The sequence below is a fragment of the Urocitellus parryii genome, chromosome 3 (assembly GCF_045843805.1).
Source record: "Urocitellus parryii isolate mUroPar1 chromosome 3, mUroPar1.hap1, whole genome shotgun sequence".
Taxonomy (NCBI): domain Eukaryota; kingdom Metazoa; phylum Chordata; class Mammalia; order Rodentia; family Sciuridae; genus Urocitellus; species Urocitellus parryii.
This window is the reverse complement of record NC_135533.1, coordinates 204,440,481-204,448,661: the sequence shown is the minus strand read 5'-3', so window position 1 is coordinate 204,448,661 and position 8,181 is coordinate 204,440,481. Positions and strand designations below refer to the sequence as shown.

General features: G+C 56.3%; 1 protein-coding gene and 1 non-coding gene across 2 annotated transcripts; both read left to right on the top strand.

The window, feature by feature from the left end:
* The first annotated feature begins 1,025 nt into the window (after positions 1-1,025).
* On the top strand, positions 1,026-4,150 carry Rpl18a (ribosomal protein L18a). Its single transcript, XM_026389960.2, has 5 exons — positions 1,026-1,126; positions 2,343-2,522; positions 3,048-3,177; positions 3,767-3,876; positions 4,008-4,150. The coding sequence occupies exons 1-5, from the start codon at positions 1,109-1,111 to the stop codon at positions 4,098-4,100; spliced, it is 531 nt and encodes a 176-aa protein (XP_026245745.1). The 5' UTR covers positions 1,026-1,108; the 3' UTR covers positions 4,101-4,150.
* Positions 3,532-3,664, top strand: LOC113183723 (small nucleolar RNA SNORA68). The gene has a single exon (XR_003300898.2). It is a non-coding gene; the product is annotated as a small nucleolar RNA SNORA68 (small nucleolar RNA).
* Positions 4,151-8,181: the final 4,031 nt, after the last annotated feature.

Genomic DNA, 8,181 nt, shown 5'->3' with positions numbered 1-8,181 from the left:
TATCCCCAGCCCCTAGCCTTGAAACCTTAGGCTCCAGTGATCCTCCTGCTTCAGCCTCCTGAATAGCTTGGACAACAGGTGTGCACCACTAAATCCAGTAGATTGTATACGTTCAATGAACTGTATGGAATATTAATTAAACCTTTATTAATTATTTCATTTTATTTTTACTTTTTTGTTTTGTTTTGTTTTGTTTTGGTGACAGCTGCTACTACATTTTAATTTAAAAACGAAAAATGCTCATGGGGCTCAAATGTCATCTCCTCTAGGAGCCTGCCCCACCATCAGTAAGTTGTTTGTATTTTTTTCCTTTTTGCCAAAGAGACTTCTTTCTGCCTGAGCAAACTGCTAACCCAGAAACCCCTCAAGGATGGGGGCTGGATCTTGGATTTGGGGGTTCTTTTTCCCACCTTCTGTGCTGGGGATCATACCTCGTGCATGCTAGGCAGGTGTTCTACCACCGAGATACACCCTCATCCCTAAGGGTTGAATCTTGATCAGTCCAAAGTCCTCCACCACCATCCTCGGGTCCCCCAGGATCTGTGAGAACCGGGAGCAAAGAGGTGGGGTTTGAATCCCAGCTACTACAAAACACGAATCAGACCTCCAAAAACAGTAACTAGCATTTCAGCGCTTCATCTACGTTCCTGTGGAACATCTATAGGAGAAAAGAGTTAAGATGAGAACTCTTAGGCACGTGACTCAAGACCTCCGTAACGCACTTCCGGGGAGAAGAGGCGCCAGGTTGGAAGAATCCCTACGAGCGCACCGTAGGCTCTGCTGCCTCCGGGCTCTGTGGGGAAAGGAACGCTGGAGTCCACACGGGACCCTTCGAGTGCCGCTGGCGCCGACGCTGGGTCACGGCCCCGGAACAGGTGACGCTCGCTGCACCTGGGAAATGTAGTCTCGCGGTGAGGCGAGGCCGGGCTGGGACTGGTGGATGGATTCGAAGCCAATGAGGAAGCGGACCTCCTTGAGCGCCGAGACAAGAAGCCAATGAGCACATAGCTTTTAGAGGGCGGGACTTCCTGCCGTGGACTCATGGTGAGCGACTGCGCGAAGGAAGCAACTTCCTTTTGTGGGTGGCGGCGATCGCAGAGAGAGCGCTATGAAGGCCTCGGGCACGGTAAGGAGGGTGCTGTGTGGCCTGGGGTTGGGGGACGCGGTGCGGACCGCACCAGGGGCCCGGGTCGGTGGCGCAGACCGAGTCGGCGGTGCGTGCTCCTGTCTGGGTCCTCCTAGGCCGCGTGCCGACGCCCCGAGGTGTTGCCAACATGGCGGCCGTGCGGGCGCCGCGTGGGGAGGCCTGCGCGTGGCCTGGGCCGGCGCAAGGGCCCAGGAAGGCCGAGTCCGCTTCCCAAGGGAAGGGACACGTCGCACAGCGTGGGGGGCTGTGCCGCGGCCTTTCCTGTAGTCTCTGAGCGTTAGTTTGCCCGTCTGCGAAGTTAACCTGGTAGGGGATAGCAGTCGCTTCTGCCCTGGCGTGGCTGGGAGGAGACATGGCAAACAGGAGCACGGGCCTTAGGACTGTGCACGCGCCTGGCAGAGTCGGGGCACTGTAGTGCACAGGGGAAAACGTACTGCCAGCCCGGCGCGATGGCGCACGCCTGCAGTCCCAGCTGCTCGGAGGGCTGAGGTGGGAGGATCGAGAGTTCGAGGTCAGCCTGGGCGATTTAGCAAGTCTCTGCCTCCGGGAAAAAAGAACGGGTGAGGTACAGACCTCCAACCTCTGTTTCCTCCCTGGATCAGTTGTGGGCCAGCTCCATTGTTCCTTTCCTGGGTGGGTGATCACAAGGCCAGTGGATCTGCCCAGAGCAGGAAGTAGGAGCAGAGTCTTGGAAAGTTGTGGCTACGTTTCATTGATGTCAGTAAAGGCTGCGTTGCCATTTGTGGACTTGGCAGACATCCTCACCTTTACACCTGTAGAGAGGGTTCTGCAGGGAACCCACAGTTGCGAGGGCCCCGGGTTCTTGTCCTGGTTCTTCTTGAGTTGTCCGAGATCTCAAGGCCTCGGGATAGAAGAGGGTGATCACTAAACTGCAGAGTGACTCTCAGGGATCACAGAGCAGTTAGGGATGATAGCTTGAGAAAGGAGGCTGCCAATCTAGGTCTCAGTTTTCCCACTTGTAAAGAGAAAGGGAGGGACAGCAGGTTTGAAATGCGCCCAGAATCCTCACTGCTCCGACTCCAGTTTGTGGATGACGGTCGGGTTGGGAATATGATCCACAACATCTGAATTCCCGCTGGAGGTCCTAGGAGAACCCTGTGTCCATTTCCTGTATCTGGCTATTGCCAGGCTTGGTTCTGGGTGCTAACCTTGCCTTACTGCTATTTTCTTTCAGCTTAGAGAATACAAGGTGGTGGGCCGCTGCCTGCCCACCCCCAAATGCCACACCCCGCCTCTCTACCGAATGCGAATCTTTGCACCCAATCACGTTGTTGCCAAGTCCCGCTTCTGGTATTTTGTATCTCAGCTAAAGAAGATGAAGAAGTCTTCAGGGGAAATTGTCTACTGTGGGCAGGTATGGAGAGTCTGAGACTGGAGTGGATCTCTGCCTTCCAGCTGGCACTGGGCATATCTACAGGCTTAGCAGTCTTCAGAGACCTGGAGCCATGGTGTAGGATGGGCTTCCCTGTGCAGATCCATGGTTATATAGCCTGGGACCCTGGGAGGAGGGTAGTTGGTGTGGCAGTCCTTGGTGAAGACTCTTAGCCATGTCTGTGAAGTAGGGAGAGGTCCTGTAACTGGGCAGGTGCACTGTAGTGGACATTGGGCAGTGGCTAGTTTGGCCTGCTTGTCTTTGGAGATTGGGGACTGTCCGCAGCTGTGTCTGTGTGTGCTGGGAGGCAGCTCTGCCTGAACCCTTTCTACACTGGGCTTTGGGGGTATTTTCCTTACTTAGCATGCACCCCTGAGGGTGCCTAGAGGAGCAAGACTTGGAAACTGCTGCTTCAGAGTCTGGCCCTGGGGGTGGGGCTGTCTTTCTGACCCCGGTGAGGCCTGCTTGCCATCTGTACCTCATGCTGACCACCCCTTGCCTTGGCAGGTGTTTGAGAAGTCCCCGCTGCGCGTGAAGAACTTTGGTATCTGGCTGCGCTACGACTCCCGTAGTGGCACCCACAACATGTACCGGGAATATCGAGACCTGACCACCGCGGGCGCTGTCACCCAGTGTTGTGAGTTGCTGGTGTCGCCTCCTACCTCAGGCTAATAGTACAGGCATCTCCAGTTCCAACTGACTCTCAGAGCAAATGAGAGGTGCTCAGGCCATTGACATGGGCACACCAGAACTCCAGGGCAGGACTCCAGGGGCTCAGGCCCCAGGGGGCTTTTTGTCTCAACCCTGGTAGCAGGTGCACCTTAGCTCAAAGGGAAGAACCCCTGGCCTTGTGGATCATGCACCATCTTTCATTAAACCCATGCCAACCTCCCCGGTTTAGAGAGTCCTCCCCACGCCTTTCCAGACCCACGAAGAACCTGGCCTGGCCCTGCCCATTGTTGGTGGCTGGCTCCATTCCCCGTGCCTCCCACCTGCACCTCAACCCAAGAATTGCTGTTTCTCGTAGCAGTGGTTTAAACAGAGGTGCGCACAGCAAGTGGATCTTGTCGCCTTTGAGAGGCTGTGGCTGTGCCCCTCAAAGTGAATTTGGAGGTTCTACACTCCTTTGACCAGGCCTGCTGGGGCCAGAGCCGTGACCTCTAGTCACCCCCCAGGTGGAGCCCCCAGGCTACTACCTGGCTGACTGCCCCTCCCCCCCTATGCAGACCGAGACATGGGCGCCCGGCACCGTGCCCGGGCCCACTCCATCCAGATCATGAAGGTGGAGGAGATTGCAGCCAGCAAGTGCCGGCGGCCGGCGGTCAAGCAGTTCCACGTGAGTGCCCTAAGGGCCCTGCTGGGCAGGCTGCACCTAGGGGGTCCCGCACAGGGGGCTTGTCACACCTGGGTGACCCCCAGAAGATGCAGGTAAGAGGCCTCCATCCCCTCACTACCTTCTCCCCACAGGACTCCAAGATCAAGTTCCCGCTGCCCCATCGGGTCCTGCGTCGCCAGCACAAGCCACGCTTCACCACCAAGAGGCCCAACACCTTCTTCTAGGTTCAGGGCCCCCCCAGGCGTTAGCCAAATAAACTTGATTCTTAGGCTCAGACCTGTGTTTTCTTTTGCACGCTCTGCAGAACTCAAGACTGAGCAGTGAGAGGAATCCAGCCCGGGTCACCTCCCTGGGGGACAACTGAGCTGAGCCTTGCATACTAAAGTCCTCCGTGCAAAACCAACCCACATCTCCCCAGTCCCCTGAGCTCCCTCCTGCTTGTTCAGCCAGTCCAGGGCTGTGAGCTGCAGGTCATAGTCCCCTGGATCTGTCCCCACTCTGTTTGAGACACAGGCCTCAGCCCTGTCCATCTCCTGCCCCTGGCCAGAGTCCTCTGAGGTGGTGGGGCAGCATTCCCTGCCGCCTCCTGAGGCTTCACCCTCTGGGCTGACCCAGAGGGTGAAGCCTCAGGGTTTGCAGTTCCCCAGATTCTCTGCGGGCACGTGGGGGCACCTGCTTGCCATCCTGGGGACCTGCTCTCTTGGATGAGGTAGCGCTAATCTTGCCTAAGAAGATTAAGGTCTCCCCTTAGGTGCTTGTCTCCAGGGAACAAGTTCAGGCCTGGAAAATACCAGGCACAAGCTAATCCCACCCTGGAGGTCGCCACCCTGGCTGAGCCCCCAACCAGCAGGAAGCTAAGTCTGCAGAGATGGAGCAGAGGCTCAGCCAAGAACTTGGTTTGGGGAGCCTCCTTCCCCTGGCGTGTGACCTTGGGCAGCCCTGGCTTTCTGGTGCTAGCTATTTTCATCTGAAGGTCAGCATGACATTTACTGTTTTGTCAATAGTTGGGAAATGACCACCATGTGAGCACTGGGGACAGGCTACGGGACCTACCTTAATATCCCAGAGACCCGCAGGTTGAGAGGAGACCTAGGCCCTGGATGTGCAGTGTCCAGAGCACCCCACTCCTCCACAGTGGGCCTGCAGAGGCCCAGGAGTGGGGCCTGCTGAGCTGTGTCCATGGAGTCACAGGAAATAGAGGTCTGGGGGTGGGACCCTGCAGAAGCCCATTGGTCACCCTGTCCCTGTTCAACAGCTGGCTCCTCCACCTCGGACCTTTCCTCTGAGGCAAGTCTTGGGGGAGATGGATGTCCCTTTACCGTGTGGGGTGCTGTTGCTAATAAATTGCTGGGTAGAGTTGACAGGGTTTGGGGGGGTGGTTGGTTGTTTTAATTCTTTTTAAATGTCAGTGGAGGGTTTTGGTTTTGTTTTTTACTAGTACATGGACACAATACCTTTATTTCTTTGTTTATATGTGGTACTGGGGATCGAACCCAGTGCCTCATACTACTAGGCAGGCGCTCTACCACTGAGCCACAGCCCTGGCCCAGTAGAGGGGGTCTTGACACATACACATGCGGCGTAGTTCTCCGTCCCTGTGGTTGTGCATTATGTGGAGTACACTGACTGTATTCACACATGGACAGGCAGGTTACGTCCCATTCATTCTACTGTTTCTTCCCATTCCCCCACCCCCATCCCACAGCTTTGGTACTGGGTTTGAGCCCAGCGGTGCTTTACCACTGAGCTACACACACACACACCCTTTTTAAAGCTAAGTTGGACACAATATTTTATGTGGTGCTGAGGATCAAACCCAGGGCCTCCTGTGAGTTAGGCGAGTGCTCTGCTACTGAGCTACAACCCCATCCTTGAGCTACATCCTCTCAACCACTGCCCAGACTGGCCTCGAACTTGGGATCCTTCTGGCTTGGTCTCCTGAGCCCATGGGGTTGCGGTGTGGCTGGCTAGCCAGAGTGGTTTGATTTTGTTTTGTTTTTAATACTTGTAGATGGACACAATGCCTTTATTTTTATGCGGTGCAGAGGATTGAATCCAGTGCCTCACGCTTGCTAGGCAAGTGCTCTGCCACTGAGCCACAGCCCCGGCCTGCAGCCTGGGTTTTTTAACACTGAAGGTTCTCTGTGGATGGACCAGTTTACCTTCCCAACAATACTGAAGAACAGGCCACTTCCAACCGGGGGTCATGAAACTTATTCCTAAGTCACATTTGAATTTGTCTTGTTTTCTTTCTGTGAAGGAAGCTGAGCACTTTTTGCTGGTTTTTAAAACTACAAACCTCCCCAGTGGTTCGTTGCACTACTGGGCTGTTGGGTTATTTTTCTTGTTTTTAAGAGCTCTTTAGATACACAGGCAGAAACCCGGGGAAGTCCCAGATGCTGTTTTGCAGGACACCTGTGATGTTCCTTAGTGTATGTTAGTGGAGACGTGGCTAAACTTCAAAAAACTTGTCTAATGGATTTTGTTAATGTTCGTGTTTTCTGACAGAAACTCCTAGTTAACCTGCTTGTCTTTTCTCAGGATCGCCCTAGTTAAATGCCACCCTATCAAGTGGCTCTGTGATGTGAGCCATTTTCAGGAAATAACCATTTGGTCAGAGTGTGGGCATAAGGGCCAGCCCTCCAGCAATCCTCTTGGACCATGAGGAAGACAAGCAACACTGTGGGAGGAACTTTGGTACCTTGACCCCGTAGAGTACCCCCACCCCTGGGCCTTACCCATGTCCTCAAAAACTAGAATATGTCGTCACCAGGCTGTGGTCAGGGGCTGCCCTGTTAGATGGGACTTAACTAAAGCAGGGCCTGAAGGAGGCAGGGCATTGTGGAGACTGCTGGGGACATCCCTACCCTCTTTAGTCTGACCGGCGATTGGGCTGCTGGCTGGAGATGTGGCCAGTGAGGAGGGAAGCCTTCCCCACGGTCATGAGTGGGGCTGGCCATGGCGGGCATGGAAGGGTGGCTGGGGCCCAAGGAGGAGCAGGGGGAAGGTCCAGGGACCCCCTTCACCTCTTGGTATTGAGGCTCTCCAGAGCCCTGTTCTTGGGTGCCAAAGTGCCAGGTGTTGGGTGTGGACAGGGCTGGGGAACGTGGGAGATGGGAGTGAGCCTCCAGTCCTGAGCCAGGGCAATGCCAAGACCAGGTGGGATAAGTAGGGGCACAGGAGAGCCCAGACCCACGTCCTGAAGCCCAGGGACAGAATCCTGGAGACAAACCTGTGGGGATTATCACTATCTCGCAGAAGTTTGAGCTGTGACCCTTGGCCTCTGCCACATCTTCAGGGAACCCTGGGGTGCCTGGGGCAGGCAGCCCCCTCCACCCCACCGTCTGCAGCTGCCCATGGTCCCTGCCGGCTGGCTCCTGACTTGGGGCCGCCCACCCTGTGGACCGCAGTCTGTGCATCTTGCTAGTCCTGCCTTCCCCCCACGCCCCCACCACCACAGGAGAGTGCCCCGCCCCCCCCTGCAGCCTCCCCCCAGGATTCCAGAACATGTCCAAATCCAGCCTGCAGCTCCATCTTGGATATGGTCACTTGCCCCAGACCCAAGTGGCTCCCCAGCACTGTCCCCATGGCCCAGGGGCACAGTGGCCTCCCTGCTTGCTTCTTCCCACAGCAGGTGCTGCTCCTGGAGCTCCCTCCCCAGGCCTCCAGCAGGCGCACCCTGCAGGTCTCCACCACTCACCTCACCTCCTGAAATGACTGCTGACTGGGTCAGCCTCAGGAGGCAGCACAAGGGCAGGCCCTCCTGGGTGCTGCTGGGTCACAGCTCCTGACATGCCCTGCACACAGTAGGTGCTCAATGAACCAGTTTCACAGCCCAAGCCTGGTGCACGCAGGATCACCCTGGTGGAGGGACAGGCCAGCAGGCAACAGCTGCCTTTGTGACAGCATGGCGTGAAGGCCTGAGAAGACTGTCCAGGGGCAGGTGGGACCTCTGGGGGGTGCTGGACCCTGCCAGGTGGCATGTGCAGGCCACAGGATGCCACCAGGGGGCGACAGAAGCTGGAGAAGAGGACAGTAATCTGAGGGAACTGAGCTCTCAGAGTGAGGTCCCCTGGGAAATCGGGTCCCAGCAGGACCTCAACCCAGAGAGACCCCAGGTCCACCAGGAAGGGCACTGAGATGACAGCTCCTAGGGACCGTGGCTACATGACCCTAGGCAGCAGACCTCCAGCCCTGAGCTCCTGTCCCTCCTCCGTGCGGTGGGCACAGTGGAGACCCTCAGATCCCCCTCCTTCCTCGATAGTCAAGGTGCTTCTGAACCCAGTTCCGGGGACTGTCTCACAA

Coding starts and splice junctions, on each gene's coding strand:
- Rpl18a (XM_026389960.2), top strand. Junction 2,523..3,047: donor AAATTGTCTACTGTGGGCAG/GTATGGAGAGTC, acceptor TTGCCTTGGCAG/GTGTTTGAGAAGTCCCCGCT. Junction 3,178..3,766: donor GGGCGCTGTCACCCAGTGTT/GTGAGTTGCTGG, acceptor CCCCCTATGCAG/ACCGAGACATGGGCGCCCGG.